This window comes from Pituophis catenifer, unplaced genomic scaffold (genome assembly GCF_029215685.1).
Source record: "Pituophis catenifer annectens isolate HBS135680 unplaced genomic scaffold, rPitCat1.0.hap2 SCAF_1, whole genome shotgun sequence".
NCBI classification, from domain to species: domain Eukaryota; kingdom Metazoa; phylum Chordata; class Lepidosauria; order Squamata; family Colubridae; genus Pituophis; species Pituophis catenifer.
In genome coordinates this window covers 278,437,185-278,458,550 of record NW_027256881.1, presented here as the reverse complement: position 1 = coordinate 278,458,550, position 21,366 = coordinate 278,437,185, and the positions used below count along the sequence as shown (strand labels likewise).

At 38.0% G+C, this 21,366-nt stretch overlaps 1 protein-coding gene across 8 annotated transcripts in view; it reads right to left on the bottom strand.

Annotated features, from left to right (window-relative positions):
• The window catches only part of TMEM229B (transmembrane protein 229B), a 48,109-nt gene that overhangs the window by 11,987 nt on the left and 14,756 nt on the right, over nt 1-21,366 (bottom strand). For 7 of the 8 annotated variants that reach the window (XR_011600055.1, XR_011600059.1, XR_011600056.1 and 4 more), the window contains one exon: nt 3,972-4,020. Coding sequence is in view for 5 of the 8 variants with exons in the window: in XM_070938239.1 (XP_070794340.1) it covers nt 3,972-4,001 (30 nt within the window). In the remaining 3 variants the exon portion in view is untranslated. Of the gene's footprint in view, nt 1-3,971; nt 4,021-9,455; nt 9,540-21,366 lie in introns of those variants that run through there. The other variant, XM_070938249.1, reaches the window with a different exon arrangement.

Below are 21,366 nucleotides of genomic sequence, written 5' to 3'. Positions count from 1 at the left end.
AGAATTACATGTTCTCAACAGTTCAAATATGCCCATAACGATTAAAAAGGTTAGACCCATATTACACCCATTTGATCTAGCTTTCAGCCTTTCCTTTTCTTTTTTTAAATTATCTGCCCTACATTAACCTTTTGTTTTAAGCTGTCAGTCAGACAATCCCTGTCAAACTGCCAATCCATGCTGCATAAGAGGATATATAGGATAAAAACAAATAAAAGAAGATCAAATCAGTCAAATGATTAAGCGAAGTCAAGACAGCATCAATGTCCAAGTTTCACTGTCATCAGCCGATTACAATTTTGCTGCGTTTCTCCCATTCAGTGAACCATATGACTGTTTTGTTTTGTTTTGTTTGAAGTTTACTAAAGAAAGAAGACTGGAAAATAATAAGTTGTAACTCAAACATAAGGTTAGCAAATTCAGTAACAGAGGAAGTAACTGATTATATAATGTAATGTGAAAATGACCTTGCAGGATGAGGATAAGCTGCCTAGGGAATAATCACAGGATGTTAGTCACCCAAAGTCACCCTATGTGAGTTGGGCAGTCATATAAATGTATTTTATAAATAAACAACCAATTAAAAAAAAAGTGGGAAGGGCCCACAATTTAGTAATGCACATAAAAAGGAACTTAGAAAGGATTCGCTCTAACTTATCAGGAAATAAAAGAAATAGTGGGAGATCTGTACTATCAGACTTGAAAGCTGCTGCTAATATGGCCTTTCAATAAAGTGGAATTAACTCATCTTGTCATGTTTCCTGTCTGGTCTACTTGGGAGGCTGGCAGATTGTAAGAGACAAAAAAAAACAACCCATATACATGGAGAAATCTAGTATTTGGACAGTTAAACCCAGAACTTTCTTGTTAATCAAAACTATTGGAGTGCATTTCAGAAAAGAAACAGTGAAGAAATGACCATTTTAAAACTAATTAATATTAACATCACAGAAACTTTACCACTATGTACTTTAAGATAAAGATCAATTTCTTTGTATTGGCAGACATACCAAATACCTTGGCTAAATAACATAGCCAAGATATTTGTCTGCCAAATCATATGGGCCAAGTCGCTTGGCAGAACAGCTCTTTTGCCAAACTGTTTCTCTGCCCTGCTATCAAAATCTACGAAGGGTGCTTATTCCTATAAGGCATGGCCTCCAAGCTTTTGGACACCAGGGACCGATTCCATGGAGAAAGGTTTTTCCACAGACTGGAGGGACGTGGTTTTCCATGCTGCCTGCACCCTGCAGATGGGGCTTCGCTTGTTTGCACGGCCTGGTTGCTGGCATGCTGTGAACAGGTGTCAGTCCAGTCCAGGTGTCAGTCCAGCTAGTCCAGCTAGTCCAGAATGCAGCTGCGCGGGTAGTTACGGGGGTTTCTCGATACTTCCGTGTAACACCTCTCCTGCGTGAGCTGCACTGGCTGCCGGTGGCATTCTGGATTCATTTCAAGGTGCTGGCACTTACCTATAAAGCCCTTCATGGCTTAGGCCCGGGGTACTTGCAGGACCATCTCCTGCCGCTCTCCCATCACCCCATGCGCTCTCAGAGTGGGCCTCCTCAGGGTGCTGTCGGCCAAACAATGTTGGCTGACAGCCCCCAGGAGGAGAGCGTTCTCTGTGGGAGCCCCGACCCTCTGGAATGGATTGCCCACCGAGCTCAGGACAGCCCCCGACCTCCTTTCCTTCCGTCGCGAGCTGAAGACGTGGCTCTTTCATCAACTCAACTGATCCGTTTTGGGTGTACATTGTTATAATTTTAAATTGTTTTAATTGGGCTGTTGATTTTAATTTTATTGTGATTTGTATTGGAAATTGTCATTTTTGTAAGCCGCCCTGAGTCCCTCGGGAGAAAGGCGGCATATAAATCGCAATAATAAATAAATAAATAAATAAATCTTCTCATCCTTTGGGTCTAATTGAAGACTTTCTTCATGCTGGCACCTAGGCTGGTAGCAAAAGTGGTTTCATTCAAGGTGAGCCCTGAAAAGTTCTGAAGTCTTAGTTAATGTAGCTTGAACTTTTTATATGGTTCCTCCCCCTTCAGTTAGGTATGAAGGTAGATACGTTTTTTCTGTGTCCATTAGTGAATGACTTCATATGACCATCATGGGTGTGGTTCTCTCACGAGCCAACAGACTTTATTTATTTATTTATTTATTTATTGGTTCAATTTATATGCTGCCCTTCTCCGGAGACTCAGGGCGGCTTACAATGCGTTAAGCAATAGCCTTCATACTTTTTGTATATACCTGCTTAGTAGGGCTTTCGCCCCCCCCCCAACGGTGTTCTTTTTTATACAAAGTCAGCTCATTGCCCCCACAATCCGGGTCCTCATTTTACCTACCTCGAAAGGATGGAAGGCTGAGTCAACCTTGAGCCTGGTGAGATTCAAACTTGCAGTAATTGCAGTGTTACTTAACAGTACTTTAATCTGCTGCGCCACCAAGGCTCTTCCTCAATATTGTATATATCCCTTAGCAAAATCAGTTCTCATGAGAAAGAAATGCAATATCACATACAGATAGATTTCCCCCAACCTTTCCCTTTCCTAAAGATTAAAAAAAACTAGTTTTGTCTCTTTTAAAATAAGCTATAGGTTTCTGGAAAGACGCCTGGAAACAAATGGGGTGTGCCATCTCATACGTGGCTGGCATCTCCAGGAATCTATAGGAAAGTCCAGATAAATAGAAAAGCAGGAGGGAGGGGGGCATTTATTAAATGAATATTTTATTTCTGTAGAAATAGTTAGCACATCTAATGAGGAATTTATATTGAGTTTGTAATCTGCTTTTGTAGTAAATCTAAGATTCATTAACCCTGTCTAAAACTTATGAGAGTATTTTTAAAGTTAGCCTTTTTTTTTTTTTAATTTGATTTATATGCCGCCCTTCTCCAGAGACTCAGGGCGGCTTACAATGTGCTAAGCAATAGCAATAAATCATATTATAGCATGGATCTAATTTTTTTTTTTTTTTTGGTGCCTTTGAGTCAGTGTTTGAGACCTAGTGACTGGCTGAACAGATCCCTGGAGTTTTCTTGGCAATATTTCAGAGTAACTGCCTACCTCTTTACTGGGGCTATGGGATGGATAAATCCTATTTGTAGCAGTTGTCTACCAATTTGTGGTCTATTCAGAGTATTTTGCATAATTGCATTTTCTTTTTTAATCAGTGTGCTCTTCCCACATAATCTGAACAGTTGTGTGATTTCTCTTCTTCAAAATTGTATATTTGCATTTCAAAATGTAAAGAATTACGTTTACATTTTCTTTTTCTGTTTTTAAAAAATAACATTTGATTTCATGTACTTCTTGTGATATTGGTCTATCTCTTGAAAGAGGTGGCCATAAAGAGAAGAATTCCTCTAGCCACACATCTTGTTGCTGTTTGGCTAGGAGGCAGACTATTAATTATTTCACTTTTTGTTTATCTTTCACCAGATATGAAAGCAGTGGTGAAATCCAAATTTTTTTACTACCAGTTCTGTGGGCATGGCTTGTTGGGTGTGGTGTGGCTTGTTGGGTGTGGCTTATTGGGTGTGGCTTGTTAGGAGTGGCAGGGGAAGGATACTGTAAAATCTTCATTCTCACCCCACTCCAGGGGAAGGATATTGCAAAATCTCCATTCCCACTCCATTTTGGGGCCAGCCAGAGGTGGTATTTGCCGGTTCTCCGAACTACTCAAAATTTCTGCTACCGGTTCTCCAGAACTTGTCAGAACCTGCTGGATTTCACCCCTGTATGAAAACCCTCTTTCTTGGAAACATTGGTGGCTAATAGAAGGCAACAGTAGGGTGCCTCCTGTAAGCAGAAGCTACCTACTGGTAGATACTACTCCAAAGCAGGAGACAGGATCAGAATATAAAGAAAAGAAAACATATTAAAAAAAATATTGAAAACGCAGCTCATGACCTTTTGGTATATCACATGTCACACAAATAATTATTTCATTAGCAATTCACAGCTCACCTGCCTAAATTTCTCCACATTCATGGGCATGTCTGGCCACGAACAATTCCTAAAAAATAAAATTAAAAAGTGAAGTAAGATTCTGGGAAAAGTAAATACGGTAATTATCTAAAGGCTCGTATCAAAATGAGCTGTAAACAAACCTCTTGGGAGCATTCAGGACACACCAAGGAACTGGATCAACTTAAAACTGCTGCCAGCACAAAAATTAGCTCTTTCACAATCTGTGGATTGTACTGTATGTCTTAAAAGCCACTTAGTGTTCCTTGTTTAGTACAAGCTTTTGACTTTAATAGCTGGGAGCACACTAAGAGACAATGTGACTAATCTCTTCCCATGTAAAGTTAATGGGATTTCAAGCTCACCTTTTACAAGCACTCACAGGTAGGATGTTTATTCCAGCGTCAAACAACTGTTTTAAATTAGCTAGGTTACCAGATGTGGACTGGGAAAACCTTTTATTTATATTTAATATATATACATTTAAATTTATAATATAAAGTGTGAAAAAGAAAAGTAAAGAAATCAAAGAGAAAGCTAATGGTGTGAGAAAGTGGGGAAACGTAGAAGAAAATTAGAAAAGGAAAAAAGTTACAGAGAAGAAGCTTCCAATTTTCTTTTTATAAGTACAATTAAAAATTACCTCTTACCCCATGGTTACAACCTAACTCTCTTTTTTTCTATAAACTTTCCCTTCTAATCATTAAAACCATAAAACATAGCTTCACTTTTTCTGACTCAAGCAAAAGTCTGTAAGGGGTTTCCATTCAACAATAAAAATAGATATTGGCTTTTCTCTGTTCAAAGAAGTCAATTTAGCCATCTCAACAACTTTTATTGTCTTCACCAACCATTCTTCCATTGTGGGTACTTTCCATCTTTGTGAATATAATAATCTTGCTTAAGTTATCATGCACAAAACCAAAATTCCATAACTTTTTTTACAACTGTTTGCCTATCGATCCCAAAATTAATGGTATGTTAGTCTTTGAAATTCTCCAAAAGCAGTGCATGTATTTGAATCCAGAATTTTCTAACATTTTACATATCCACAAAATATACTCTGGTGACATATGGGTACTCCTCAACATCTAACCATAATGGAGTCTGCTCATTATGATATGTTGTAATGGTCATAAAAAGAGTTGGCCAATTTTACGAGCCTTTTTGTGGCGAAGATTTAGTAAACATGGTGGCCATAAAGTGGCTACAGCAGTCAGTACGAGAACACCATGGTCATTAAATGAGCTATGTGTACATTATGGGCGTGGTTTAGCTGAAATTAAGTGCCAGTTTTTGGCAAAATGGATGTAAAGTGCAGTCACATGACCGCAGGATGCCGCAAACAACCATAAATGTGACCATGTTGCTGAGTGTCCGAAGTTTGGTCACATGACTGGGGAGGTGGGGGGGCAATCATCAGTACTTTGAATCTAGGTCACAATTACGCTTTTTGGGGTCAGTCATAACTCTGAACTGTTGCTAAACATCGAGGACTACCTGTATACCAACGGTGTATCCGTTTATATCTCTTTAAGATTAGAGCACAGTGTAAATTTCAATCCTTTCAGCCACATATTTTTCCACTGTTCCATCTGTATCCTCTATTATAACCAAAAACTTTAGCCCATTTTATTATCCATTCTTTCACTTGTTTTTCTTCTATTTCAATTTTTAATGACAGTTTATGCATTTTAGCAACTGCACGTTCATCATTTGTACACAATTCGATTTATCTGTTTTATTTTTTTATAATAATTGTAAATAGGGAACCATTGGCAACTATATCTCTCTGCTACCAGTTCTTCTCTTAATTTTATTTTACATTCCCCTTGACAAAATGTTAGTATCCTATTAAGTTGTGACAACAACTGTGGACAAAAAGAGCTCCATTAATATGGTTGCAAGAGAGATCAATCGAGGGAGAGTGCTCCGAACAAACCAAGAATTCTTACATAGCTGGATCTATTACTTTTGGCGATTTGGTCAGTACCTCAATAGCAGTATTTTCTTACTTCTTCATAGGGTTTATGTGTGTTTTTCTTCTAGCCAGGTTTTCCCTACATAACCAAGGTTTTTTTGTAGCTCCAGCTCAATAGAATCACATCTACTCGGTTCTGGGCTTTTTTTCTTTTCTAACAGCTAGCAAGCTCTAACTGCTAGGTGGGAGACCTAAATAGATCCATTTCTAGCTCGTTTGCTTTCATCAGTAGGCCACACCCATATCTTATGTATCCTCCCTGTAAAGGTACAGTATCAATTTTCTTACTTCTTCTTATTTTCTTCTTCTTCGAGTAGATGTGATTCTACTGAGCTGGAGCTACAAAAAAACCTTGGTTACGTAGGGAAAACCTGGCTAGAAGAAAAACACACATAAACCCTACGAAGAAGTAAGAAAATTAATACTGTACCTTTACAGGGAGGATACATAAGATATGGGTGTGGCCTACTGATGAAAGCAAACGAGCTAGAAATGGATCTATTTAGGTCTCCCACCTAGCAGTTAGAGCTTGCTAGCTGTTAGAAAAGAAAAAAGCCCAGAACCGAGTAGATGTGATTCTACTGAGCTGGAGCTACAAAAAAACCTTGGTTACGTAGGGAAAACCTGGCTAGAAGAAAAACATATATATATATATATATTGTGTGTGTGTGTGTGTGTGTGTGTGTGTGTGTGTGCGGTGTGTGTGGGTGGGTGGGTGTGTATCAGATACATTTCTGATTTGGTTCCATTTAAAAAATAAAACCACATGCATCAACCATGACTGATGGTGTCCAGAAGGGATGGTGCCAATCCTCTGAAACTGCAGACCACATCATTTTTCAGTAGCATCTATGTCTCTCATAATTACAAGATATAAAAAATAACAAGAGCAAATCCTCTTAGTAGACTTCTTTGTGAAATGTAACCTTGACTTTGATCCTAGCTTTTGAATCTTATTGTAGACTGGCTCTCTGCTAGATAATATGACATGTGATATGGCATCTTAAGAATAGGGCACATTTAACACCACTAACTCTCCAAATGAAACATACATTGTTGGAGTGGATTTAATTTAACCATGTTCTTAATCAAATTATTTCTGCATTTACCATATATAAGAAGAAGGAGCAATAGATACAACTGTAGTCATACTATGAAATACAATTGTGTTATGTTAAATATAATTAAACTTGCATTGCCAGGCTGAAGTGACTGATGATCAGTTCTGATGGATACTTCTCTGTGCCTACTCCAAGACAATGCCCTTCAACGTTATTCTGAATTAATTTTAAACGGCTCTACGGCTGGTCTTACTTAATTCATTTCAATGAGTTTTGAATGCAGGCAGAATATATACTAATAATGCCCAGTCGATTACCAGTAACCTCCTGTTGCTCCTTAGAACAAACTACAAGTAAGGGGAAAGTCTATCAGTGCAGTTTTCCAATGTCTTCTTATGCTTCAGAAATTAAAATAAAGTGCAAAAAAATAATTTGAATTAGTCTTAAAGCAGGAAGGGAGTAGTTTTCAAGCTTGGGAGTCTCCTCCCTCCAGAGCCTAACACTTTCTGTTAGAAAGCCTAACTGCTTTCTACACTTAATCCGAATTGTAGAAAATGGAACAAAAATTAGATATTTGCAATTCTAATCCAGCATCTCTTTCTCCTTTCATTTCATTAAAACAACATTGAACATTCCAATTGCAGAATTACTGTTTCTGGGGTGGTTTGGCTTTAAAATGTTTTATGGATGGATGGAATGGCTTTTGCCTTTGTTTTTTAAGGACACAGTCAATTCCAGCTTATTCCAAGGGCTTTGTATATTACCTAGGAAATAGGTTAGCCATAGCTAGACTACATTTGCTGCCAAAACCAATATTTGGAAGACATCTGCATTCCTGCACTGGTGGAATTATACCGTAGCTTGTGTCTACTTCATTTCTGGATATGTGTTGTTATTATTTATTCAATTTACATCCCATCTTTTCATCAAGTGAGCACAAAAGATGACTAACAATTAAAGGAATAAAATCTTTTTAAAAGACTTAAAATTATTAAGAAATTCAAATGGAATGTACTGTCAAATGGCTCACATTTTCAGTAGCTAATATCACAGTAAGAATGGGTTAGCTTCAGAACTATGAATGTTAGAAGAATACAAGATGTTCCATATAGTGAAATGTAAAACAATTGCCTTAATTCCTCTTATATTCATCTTCTTTCCTTTGTTGAAAGAATCAGATTCGCTTTCAACTCAAAACTAGATTGACTAGAATTTTTTTTTAATTTAGAAAATCTTTTAAAAATACTATCATTGTAATACTTTATAAAATCAAGATATGCTGTTTGAAACGGTGTTCATATGATTCTTCGAATTTACATTTTCTCTCTGAGCAATCAGTATATTAGAAATTAGGAACGGAACAAATGTTTATTAGTGTTCTCAATGTTATTTGTCTATGCATTGTTTATTAGCTAATTCACATTTTATTGGATAATAAAATTAAAAATAGTCTGGGCGTTCTTTGTTTTTTTATGCTAGCTAAAAACTAGGAAAATTAGTACACTAAAACTGCATTTGAAAATAAAATGCCAACCGCATATAGCTTTTAGTCAACAGACAGCAAAATCCAGTTGCATTTGATTATTGGATATATTTTTAAAATGTTTATAGAAGTCTGATTACTCTTCTGCTATTTTTGGAATTGCTAAAAGGAAGATAATGACTAAAAGAATGAGGAAGACCATAGCTCAGTGTCTTATGCTTTGCATGCAAAAGGTCCCAGTTCAATCCCTGGTATTTCCAGAATTAGAAAACCCTTTTGGCAGAAAATCTGCAAAGTTGTTGACTATTACCAGAACTTTATGCATTACATCAATACTTGGGGTAAGGCAATAATAATCTTTGGATGATAATTTGATGCTGCAAATTATTCATGTACTAGACAAGCAAGAACATTTCAGAAAAGCACCTCTTAGTGAAAGAGACTGCGAATGGGCTATTTTTCCTACCAATTGCCATATTTCCTCAGGGACCACAAGGGTGGAGTCAGAATTAAAAACGATCAAAACACCAATTTCCTTTGACACCCCAGCTACAAGAAAGGGATATGCAAGACTCACCAGAGGTTTGAACTTGTACAGAAGGCTGGAATAAAACTGAGGATCACATGAAATTATGTGAGGACTACAAAATCCCCACTTCTGGAATAAATATATGCATATATTACTCATTCATTCATTTGTTCATTAATTTCAATACTTGTATTGAATATGGCCACTCAGAAGCGCAGCTCTTAGGATTGCACATATAGGGAGCCACCCAGAGTTCGATTTGAAGGTGGGTAGCTACGCAAATGTTTTAAATCTAATAAAAATAAACAAAAGGAATAAACTCTAAGTGGTTCACAACAGGTATATGAACCCAAACATAATAAAACAATGAAAGAAAAATACCCTGCACACAATATAAAAGCAGAAGCAAAAATCTGGTAGCACAACCTACCTTTTTCAATGCAACCTTCACCCTATCTTCCAGCTCTGATTTTACCCTATTCCAGTGCTTGAGAGAAGAACCGGTTCTTTAAGGCTTTAGATGTGACTTATGGAACCTAGGTATTTTAACAATTTAATGATGTTATTTAAAAAGGAATTTATAAATTTAATGCATTCAAAGTAACTCTAGCAATTTGCTGTACTGCTAGGTTTGCTTCAGATATATAAACTGCTTCAGATATGAATAAGCCAATCAGATACATAAGTTGCTTCAAATATAAGCCAATCCACGAAACTGGTTTATTTTTATTTATTTGGTTCCTGCAAATTCGGCAAAGATTTGTGTGAAACTGCTGTTAATATTTACTGAATCAAGGAGATGGAATAATCCCAAAGTCCACTCTACTTAAAGATCAAAAAATCATGTGCACTGATTTTTTTTTTTATATTATAGGCCCCTTTTCTAGACCAAGAAATAGTAATTCTTGATTTGATTCTAAGAGAGAATATGGTAATTTTGCAATTTAAAAAAAAAAGAAAAAAGAAATTGTCTGTCAAGACAATGAATCAAAATGGGGGGAAAAAACAATCTCAGAAGGACAGCTTAAATAAGTTTCAGACTAATACCTGGAAATTCCTATGCAAGTAAACAAATGTTCTGGAGTGCTTTTCATGGAATCATTTTCCTATATAAAGTTTTATGTTATCTCTATGATCAAGGTTCAGTTATAAATTAGGGTGTAGTTCCAGGATCTCTCACGTATGAACTCAGCCCTAGAATCAGTCTGCACACTTTTATCCATTTCATAAGCAAATAGGTATAACCTGGCCTATTAAAGAGTAGGGCTTTTAGGACTGGAACGTAATGATAGTAAGAGATGGTCCTTGCATCAGTATTGAAGACAGATGTATCACAAATATCTCCTCTAATATAGTTTGTGAAAATACTGTAATGGGAGAATAATTCTATCATGCTGTACTTTGGTATATGTTCTACAGAAACAATACCTCTTTGTTGGCTTGTTTAATAACCTGCTTTTCCATCAAAAGCGCAGGCAACATTCATAGTATTTACTCCTCCAATAGACTAAACTAAGTCTAGTTAGACTAATACCTAACCCAAAGTTTCCATGGTTCAGAATAAATTTACACTGGTTCTTCCCTTGTGTAATATCTTAGTCAATAGATGTTAGTGAATATGAAGCAAATCTACTTAATCTATGCAGATTGCGTTTATGAGTCAACTAGGTAGGCAATTTAAAACAGCAATATATTGGTTAATTTTTTTTTGCTTTTTCAAGTAAGGGAGAGGAAGCTTGTCTTTTGTGAAATTGGAGACTTGCTACGGTGGTAGCAATCAGTCTCCTCTGGATCAAAATGACCCCAATAAAGGGTTAAATCCAAGACTATTTGAGAGAAGCCCCATTATTTCCATAGAGGCCATGAACTTCTGATCCTTCCTAGATCCAAGTCATGAGGACTGAAGACATTCAACAGCAGGACATAAAAGAATGCCAACAATCTGGTGATAAGATCCAATAATTTAGATAGGGACCTTACCAGGAAGCATGGTGGACTGTGTTCAAGAAGAATTCCCAGTTTACCACGTCAGCCCAATTTAATACACAGTCACAGGCTGTCATCTCAGGGCCAGTTTAATCCTCTATCAGTGTACTCTATCAATCAACTCAAAACAGATAGCTAGGCAGTTCCTTGTTCGGCTTTATTACTGGGCTATAAACTTTCTGATAACAGCTGATAATCAAATGAATAATGAGACAGAGCACTATGATTTGCCTTGAAATCTGAGTCATCAGCAGGAGAAAAGCAAAATAGGAGATTGCTTGCAAAAGTCCAGGGTTCAAGCACTACAGAACTCCACATGTCTGCTGAAATGTCAAGTTGAAGGTCCAGATGCAAGGCAAGAAGCAAGAGAGACATAAACACAGATCTGAAGTTAGAGAGTTGTTTCCAGTAGAGGAACAAAGACCTGAGGATTTCTCTATGTAGTTCAAGATGCTGTGTTGCCTATTAAGAAGTATTGCTTTTCCATCTTTTCAGTGAGGCATGCTGAATACTTTTGCTCAGCCCTTCATAGCTGATGGTTTGGGCTAGGCCTAGGATTTATTTATTTATTTTATTTATTGATTCGATTTATATGCCGCCCTTCTCCGGAGACTCAGGGCGGCTTACAATATGTTAAGCGATAGCCTTCATACTTTTGTATATACCTGCTTAGTAGGGCTTTTGATCCCCACTAAGCGGTGTTCTTTTTTATACAAAGTCAGCTTATTGCCCCCACAATCCGGGTATTCATTTTACCTACCTCAAAAGGATGGAAGGCTGAGTCAACCTTGAGCCTGGTGAGATTTGAACTTGCAGTAATTACAGGCAGCTGGTTCTACTTTAACAGCACTTAGTCAGCTGCACCACCAAGGATGCTCTGCTAGAGGACCAGACCCATGCTTATTAGAATCAGATTTCTCAGGCTCAATGTCTCCTGGAGTGGCTGCTGGTTTCTGATTGCCTTCTGACTCTTCAGGTTATTCCTCTCTCTGGTCTATGTCTTCAGCCTCTAACTCACAAAATTCAGACAAGACCGTAACAGTAAGATGATGTCTTTCAAAATCATTATTCTCTCTCCCCCTTGGACTTGGAATTGAGGTTGCTCAAGGAAGTAAAACTCATTGGAGGACAATCTCCACGTGGGTAACATCACTACCATCATCCAGCCAGGTCTAGATGAAACCTGATATATACTAGGTCCATTTGCTTATCTACAATCAAGTCATGAGTGACTGAGGGCTTTTTAGCAATAGCATTTAGACTTAGATACCACCCAATACAGGTTTACAGCACTCTCTGGGTGGTTTACAATGTCAACATATTGCATCCAATGATCTGGGTCTTCATTTTACTGATCTTGGAAGGATAGAAGGCTTGAGTCAACCTTGAGCTCTAAACTCCAGGATGTGGGCAGAGTTTGCATTCTAACCACTGTGGGTACTTTTAGAAATAGCCTTGATGTTTATAATCAGCAACTCAAGGAGAGTTACCGATGATTCAGCGGTTACCAATACCCAAGCTGGGACAGCTAGGCCAGAAGTGGAAATACACTTCTAGCACATTTAGAGTCCCTTTTTTTGTATCTAGCTTTTTCCCTCTTATAATCCATATCCCTCTGAATACTGTTATATAAATTTGCAAATAACATAATAGATGCAAGATTTCTGATAATGCAGTGAACATTCAGGCATATATTTTCAAACAATTCTACAATTAACAAAAATATAGTACTAAATCCAACCTACATTTGAACTAATGCAACATCCTAACAGAGGCAGTATGATGACCTCTCCAGATGTCAGTTTGGAGGAGTATGAACCAGTTCCCAGCATGTCAGGAGGGGAGTTGGTCAATGGCTCTGAGCAGCCACCTGAGAGGGATTTAGCTGAAGCACAGCTGCAACAGGACAGCCCTGAGGCTTCAGGTAAGGAAAGCACACAGCTGCAGACAATCAGTAATGAGGAACTGCCTTCTGCATCTGATCCATGAACATGTACAGCATAGAAAAGGCAGGAGCAGAGAAGGTCAGCCTGATTACTTGTGAGGAGGCAGCCTTGTCCCTCTTGATGGGCTGCACCAGAAGCTGGCTATTTAGTACAGCAGATAGATGGTGGCAATGCTGGGAACAATGTGTTCATTTCCTACCTGTCTGTTTCCTGGTTGTTGTGATCCCTACTTTAAATTGACTTGGATTGTGCCTTGCAAACTCTGGAGTTTTCCTGTCTTGTGAACCCTCTTGTGCTATAGATTTAATTTTGCCTAGTGGGTTTACCTTGTTTGGGAAACTTTCAAGTGCCCTGTGGACTAGCATTGGTCTGCTTTTGGCTGAACTTCATTGGGAAAGTTCTGGGTTTTTGGTGAAGGGAATTGCTGGGGAATATTAATAAACCCACTAAACCACTGTTGTGTGTGAGAGAGAGCGGGACAGCACAGATTCACCTATGATTCAGCTGTAAATTTTTATCTAGAAGCTGAAACCTCTTAGAATATAGTAGCAAAGACCTAAGGATATAGTTTGGATATATAAGTTGCTTATGTTGAAGATAGAACAAGCTCTGATAATAAAGATCATCCACTGAAGAATCAAACAATTAGGATCTCCATTTACACACACCTCCTTCTTCTGTCCTTAGGTGGATACTTTTGCTGCTCATTTCTCTACATTTGATGTGGAGGTTACCTGGACTCTTCTTTGCTAACTATTGTTTCTAGTCTCTTCCCCCGAGCCCCAGCCTTGCAAGCTTTAGCCCTCGCACACCCCAATACAGAGCTAATTCAGAAACAGAAAACAGAAATCAAAGAGAGAAATTGGGTTCTTGGGTAACCTTCTATACTCTGAAGGTATATAAGTAACATCAGCCAGTTTAGAATCAGGACAGTCTAAATGTCTACAAAGTTAAAAGTACCAATTCACATTTTGTTATTTTGATTCTACCCAAGATTTCCGGATCTTTGGATTTGCCATCTTACAATTTACTTGTGATATCCCCATCCCCATCCCTCTCTGTCCAATCAGTGCCTAAACAGAGCATATGAGAATGTTGCCCATGCTTGTTGTTTTTCTTGATATATCACCAAACAGAAGCAAAAGAGAGCAGATGGGCCAATAAAAAACAGAGCATCTGCCTTCCTGCTTTAGAGACCTGGATCACTTCCCAACATTTTCCCTCTGTTAAGTAGTAAAGCCTCTGTGCCCTCTTCTCCTCCATATATAGATAGATGTGGACTTCATAATCCCTCAAGACTGTGTGCAATCATACTTGGTTCAGTTATATTCTTATAGTTTCAGCAATTCCATGAGTCAGCCCCAGACCATTTATATTGGGAACAAAAAGGGGACAATTTTCCTCTGCCATGCATAGGAATGAGCCCTACCCAAAGTAAATTTCCACATCTGAAATAATTATATGCGTCCATATGTTTCATTCAAGCAGTAAAATTAACCTATGAAAATGTAATTCCAAGATCTTTATAGCACTGTGGATTTTCCCATACACCTCCTTTTCCGGGGCCATTAATCCAACATTAATTGGATAAAAATGTTACATTGATTGACCAAATGACCAAAGCTGCAACATATAGGGAAAACCATTATAAGATGCTCCATAGGTGGCATCTAGCGCCAGCTAGACTTGCGAAGATGTTTCCCAACGCTTCAGCAACTTGTTGGAAGTGTGGTAAGGAGATCGGTACTTTCTATCATATGTGGTGGACCTGCTCAATGACAAAAAGGTTCTGGTCTAGAATTCGAATCTGGTTACGAGAGATAATTGATGCGGAATTAAATTTATCCCCCAAAATTTTTCTTCTGGGAATAATCAGTAATGGATTGACTAAGGAAAAAATTCAACTTATTATACATATTACAACAGCGGCCAGATTAGTCTATGCGAAATTTTGGAAAGAAAAAACCATACCACCGGAGGAAATTTTAATAAATAAAATTTTAGAATGCGCAGAAATGTCAAAACTAACGAATGAGCTAAACAACGACGAGGAGTTTAAACACCGAGTAATATGGGGAAAGTGGTATGAATGGTTAAATAATAGGATAAAATTATGATGTCAGGGTATGCTTATTACTGTGCTTATTACTTGCAATTTAAGTGTGTAGTATATCTGTTATATATCTTGTAAATATGTACAAACACTGCACTGCTGATCTTAGTAGAGATCTATTGTTATTCTTTTTTAATTACAAAACCATTAAAGTATATTAAAAAAAATGTTACATTGATATAAAGTGCAGTAAGAAGAAAAAGGGTTGGACTCAAAGGCTGGTTCTTTGGAATGTAATCTTCCTAATACAGAGAAATTCACAACTAGCACTCATACTTCAGGGTTGATCAGCAACTTGATGCCTTTCTTGTTTGCTTACTCGTAAATGATGTAAAAGAGTATTTTTGGGTATTGCTGCTGCTTCACAGGAGTAACACCCCATTTACATTTGCTGCAGCACCAAGCATGGGCAGGTCATTAGTGCGAGTTTGCTTACAACAGAACTGATTGAAGCCTCAGGAATCACCAACTCATCTGTAAGATGCTTGGTGACAGATATTTGAACCAGTTGTCTGGAAGTACTTGCCACAGTTTTATCAAGGTCCTTAGCCAACCCTGGTGTTAAATTTCCATCTCAGTGCATTTGCAAAGACAGCAGAAGTGCCAGCAAGTCTTTACAGAAGAAAACAATATTTGGGAGAAGAAGAAAAAAAAAGGGGGGGGGTAGATATTTAGCTTCTTTGAAAATGAAAAAGTCGCTCTATATTAACTCACAGAAACTGATAGTTTCTAATTGTGTTCTAATATATGCCATTAAAATTCAAAGTGACAGTTTTCAGTTGTTCTTTTCCAACCAAAAATTCAAAGTGACAGTTTTCAGTTGTTCTTTTCCAACCAAGAGTTGTTCTTTTTTTTATTCTTCCTGCTTATTATCTTTTGCAGCTTAATATTAACCTGCCATTTTTGTTCCTGATGCAAAAGACCGAAGGAAGATGAAGCCGTAAACTGTCCATTACTAAACTGATGGCACATGGCAAAATGAAGGGGAAATTGAATGTGCCATTAAAATAGCCATCTAAATATTCCCAATCATAGAAAACAAAAAAGATATAGACGCTTAGAGTGTAATTTTCTTCCTTTATTCCCTGTTGGACATCCCTTGTAGTGGTTCCAGGACAGATCATCAGGGAGATGAACTTGTCACTGAGAGACAATAATGACTTCATGGTACATAATCAATCAATCGACTTTGTGATTCTAATAATGTGATTCTAATAATGATTTTCTGTCACACTGTTTATCTTTCATGGTCCACTATGTTTTTTTGGGGGCCAATCCATACTTCTAGGTCCAGTTTTTCTTCTGGGCTTATACTTCCTTTCCCTTATAGTTTTCCCAAATTCACCCTCCCATTTCGTTAAGCACCTCTTGACACCCTTAGCCAATACCCTTTCCAAGCATGCTAAGGATTTCAGAGACTTCAACTTTGATAATTTAATCACAATATTAGGACCTTTACAAATCTATTGCCTTTTAAGATTTAAGAAAGATCTTGGAGATCTGTTATTTGAAGATACAGGTAGTCTTCGACTTACAACAGTTCACTTAGTGACCATTCAAAGTTACAACAGCACTGAAAAAAGTGACTTATGATTTTTCACACTTATGACCATTGCAGCATCCCCTCAGTCACGTGATTTACATTCAGACACTTGGCAACTGACTCACATTTATGACTGTTGCAGTGTCCCAAAGTCATGTGATTCCCTCTTGCAACCTTCTGACGAGCAAAATCAATGTGAAAACCAATTAACGACCGTGTGTTACTAATTTAACAACTGCAGTGATTCACTTAACAAATGTGGCAAGAAAAGTTGTAAAATGGGGCAAAACTCACTTAACAAATGTCTCACTTAGCCACATAAATTGTGGATGTAAGTTGATTTCGGCAGGGGTGAAATCTAAAATTTGTTACTACCAGTTCTGTAGGTGTGGCTTGGTGAGGTGGGGTGGGGGGTAATGTGACTGGGTGGGCGTGGCCAATTTTTTTTTTTACTTTTAAAGCCAGTTTTTCTACAAGCTCTTTGGTGAAGAAGTTGTAAAAAAATGCTTTCAAAAGGCTCTGATGATCCCAGCTGAGTTGCCTGATCGGCAGAGGCTTTTTTTCTTTTAAATACCTCTTCTGATCAGGCAACTCAGCTTGGATCGTCAGAGGCATTTAAAAGAAAAAGAGGCTTTTTTTCTCTTAAATGCCTCTGCCGATCAGGCAACTCAGTTTGGATCGTCAGAGGCATTTAAAAGGAAAAAAACCTCTGCCGATCAGGCAACTCAGCTTGGATTGTCAGAGGCTTTTAAAGCATTGTTTCTAGAACCTCTTCAGAGGTTGTAGAAAAAATGCTTTTAAAAGCCTTTGAGGATCCCAGCTGAGCTGCGCGATCATCAGAGGCTTATTTTTTTTACTTTTAAAAGCATTTTTTCGGCCAAAGAGGTTGTAGAAAAAATGCTTTTAAAAGTTAAAAAAAAAAGCCTCTGATGATTGTGCGGCTCAGCTGGGTATTGGGGAGGGGCAGGGATTTTTGCTACCAGTTCTCCGAACCACCTGCCTCCATCACTACCGGATCGGGTGATCCGGTCCAAACCGGGAGCATTTCACCCCTGGTTTCTATGTAGTTATTAGCCTTTCTCCTAGCCAAGGTAAGAACCAAAAACAATTTACTAAAGATGTGTGGGACTTCATACGGAGCATGTTAAGCTTCTTCTTTTGCTTCCTTTACTCAGTTCTCTTGCTGGTTCTTATTTTCTTCAGATTCATTGACTTTTCAAGCAAGGCACCAATTCACTGCCCTCTATGTATTTTGACTTCTATTTTTGCAATTCCCTAAAAATAGCTTAGGCTGCTGCCAGTTCTCTGTCAATGGCTTTGTTTACACTAAAACCTATCTAGGGGTGAAATTCTCCCAGTTAGGACTGGATCGCCCGATCCGGTAGCGATGGAGGCGGGTGGTTCGGAGAACCGGTAGCAAAAATCCCTGCCCCCCCTCCATGCCCAGCTGAGCCGCACAATCATCAGAGGCTTTTTTTTTACTTTTAAAAGCATTTTTTCTATTTATTTATTTTATTTTATTAGATTTTTATACCGCCCTTCTCCTACTGGACTCAGGGCGGTGAACAGCCAAGAATAAAAGCATCACATGCAAAATTTAAGATTAATTTAAAAAAAATTAAACAAGTTTTGGCCCAATATAAAATTTAAAACACCCCAACTAAAATCAATTTATAATTAAAATATCTAAAAATATCTAAGGGTGGGGGGTCAAGCCAGCCCAGAGGTTTTTCTACAACCTCTTCAGCCAAAAAAATGCTTTTAAAAGTTTTTTTAAAAAGCCTCTGATGATCGCGCAGCTCAGCTGGGATTGTCAAAGGCTTTTAAAAGAAAAAAAACCCTTTTTTTCTTTTAAATGCCTCTTGATGATCCAAGCTGAGTTGCCTGATCATCAGAGGCATTTAAAAGAAAAAAAAAAGTCTCTGCTGATCAGGCAACTCAGCTGGGATCGTCAGAGCCTTTTGAAAGCATTTTTTTACAACCTCTGTAGAAAAAAATGGTTTTAAAAGTAAAAAAAAAAAATTGGCCATGCCCAACCAGTCACATTACCCCCCCTCACGAAGCCACGCCCACAGAACCGGTAGTAACAAATTTTAGATTTCACCACTGCTCTAAGCACTGAACAGCTTGTACTTCTGGGAACTCCAGGTAGGTTGCAGTTCTGAAATATGACAGCGCTAGAGAATAATGGGTTCCTGGTAGCTTCTTCTCAAATCTTTGGCAGTTAAGGTACGTCTTTTTTTCTCAGCACGTTTCTTGCGACCCTGTTGACTATTGCAACGAAATGTTTGATGGTTCTGTGATCATGTCCCAATATCTTAGCAATTTCAAGAGTGCTGCATCCCTCTGAAAGACTTTTTACAATTTTTGACTTTTCAGAGTCAGTTAAATTGCTAAGTGGGTTTTATGACTTTTCACACCACATTTGTTAAGTGAATCACCGCAGTTCTTAAATTAGTAACTTAGTTGTTAAATGAAACTGGTTTCCCCATTGACTTTGCTTGTCAGAAGATCGCAAAAGGGGATCACATGACCCTGGGACAGTGTAACTGTCATAAATGTGAATCACTTGTCGAGCATCCAAATGTAAATCATGTGGCCATGGGGATGCTGCAGCGGTCGTAAGTATGAAAAATGGTCATGTCACTTTTTTCAGTGCCGTTGTAACTTAAAATAGTCATTAAATGAAGTGTTGTAAGTTCGAGGACTATCTGTATCTTTTTTCTTTCGATTGTTCTTTCTTTTTTCTCCCTTCTTTTCTGTACTTTTTATTCTTTTAGATTTTTGTTCATATTTGTCTTTATCTTTTTAATTATAATGTTTAATGTACATTTATTATAAAAAAGAATATAAGAGCAATGTCTAAAAGCTGGCAGCTATAGAAAAGATGATCTCATTGAAATTATTTTTTCATAAAATACGCCTAGGAAACACAGAAAATTAACAGAACAGAACAGAATGGAACAGAACAAAAGAGTTGGAAGGGACCTTGGAGGTCTTCTAGTCCAACCCCCTGCTTAGGCAGGAAACCCTACACCATTTCAGACAAAGTTCCATTTCAGGGAAGGGAAGGGAGGGAAAGGGAAAAATCTCTTTATTGTATCTATTTCAGTTGTGGATCTCAGATTTCCAATTAAAAATACAAAGTGGATACCCATCACTCCAAACTGCAATTTTTCTGAGTATTCAATAGTCTATTGTTTTGTTTTGTTTTTTTAAATAACTAACTGACTCATCCTAGGATTAAATAGTTTCTTTGAATTCTTCTACAGAGCACTTTCTGTGATACAAATTGTTGTTTGAACAGAGGTGAAAGAAGTGTTATCACCTGTGCAAACCATCTGGATAAAGGCTTCACTATAAATCAATAGCTGGCAATGAGCAAACAAAGGAGGAAGAAGGAAGAATATTCAACAGAGACACTGCTTAACAGGTGCTTAGATAGATAGCAAAGAAGAACAAAGTTCAATTTACTCTTTTTATTTTTCTTTCCAATCATGCTGGCCTGCCAAGGTACCCCACTCCTAACCTTAAAAAGTCTCCCACAGAAACTGGGAGAGAAATTCTCTCTGAAATCCTCAATTGCCAATCAAGATACAGCCAACTTCTCATGTAAGTGACTCCACATAATTCATATGAATTTTTAAATTTATTTTTAAATTTTATATAGTTGCCTATCTCACAGAACAAGTGACTCTGGGTAGCATATTTTCATTTTGCTGAATAATACTTAAAGCATTTATGCTTCTTGAGATGAAGGCTCAGACAGAGTCAATACCTTATTTTTTACACTGACAAAGTCTTGCTAAAAACGATGTGTTTTTCTCTTCTAGGCCCCCAGGAAGAGCTCCTTGGCACATCTACAAGACAATTTTCCAGTTGCTGCCCTCCCAAACCTGCTACACTTCCTGGTGCAACCAGCTAAATCACCTCTTCACATGACTCATCTAGAGGTTGCTCTTGTTGTCAAACTTCCTTGACTACCACCATTAACTTGACAATTGAGGGCTAATCCTTCAATCTCTTAAATCACAATCATAGCAGCTGCTGAGTCTATATGGTGATCAGAGTCTGTACAGCTTTAATCCCTAAGGTTTAGGAAATAAATCCGCCTGTATTTCAGTAGCTAAAGTCATGGGAGGCAGAGTTTGTGGGAGATGAATTATTCATGTTCCCATTCAGCTGACAAAGTATCTATGTTCTTCAGGCTTTAATTTAACAATAATAGCAGGCATCTAATTTTCCTTTTATGGTTCTTGAGGGCACCTGATGAAAACTTGCTTCACTCAATTCAACAACAGACAATTGAGCTCACAAGAGGGCTCTTACTCAGATCTCTCTCTCCCCAATGAAATTACGTTGGGGAAATGGGAGGAGGCCGCTCATCATACTGATATGATGGAGAGAAGATTGGGAATGTTGTATACTTTGGCCATGTGTTTTTCCAAAATTTAATATTGTTTCGATGAATCAAACCATGGTTAAATCTTGTACTGCAACAAGATTAGTTATATCCTGTTATTAGTAGTGGGTTCCACTTACCTTCGCTACCAGTTCAGAATCGGAAGTGCACACGCACATGTGTAGAACCTTCTGCGCACGCGCAGAGCGTCCGTGATAACATCCGGGTGGGTGGGCAGAGCCTCCCGCCACCGCCACTACTGGTTCGCCCAAACTGGGGCAAACTGATAGAAACCCACTACTGCCTGTTATCCACCCAAATGGCAACTCTCCCTTATTTTTATTTAAAACC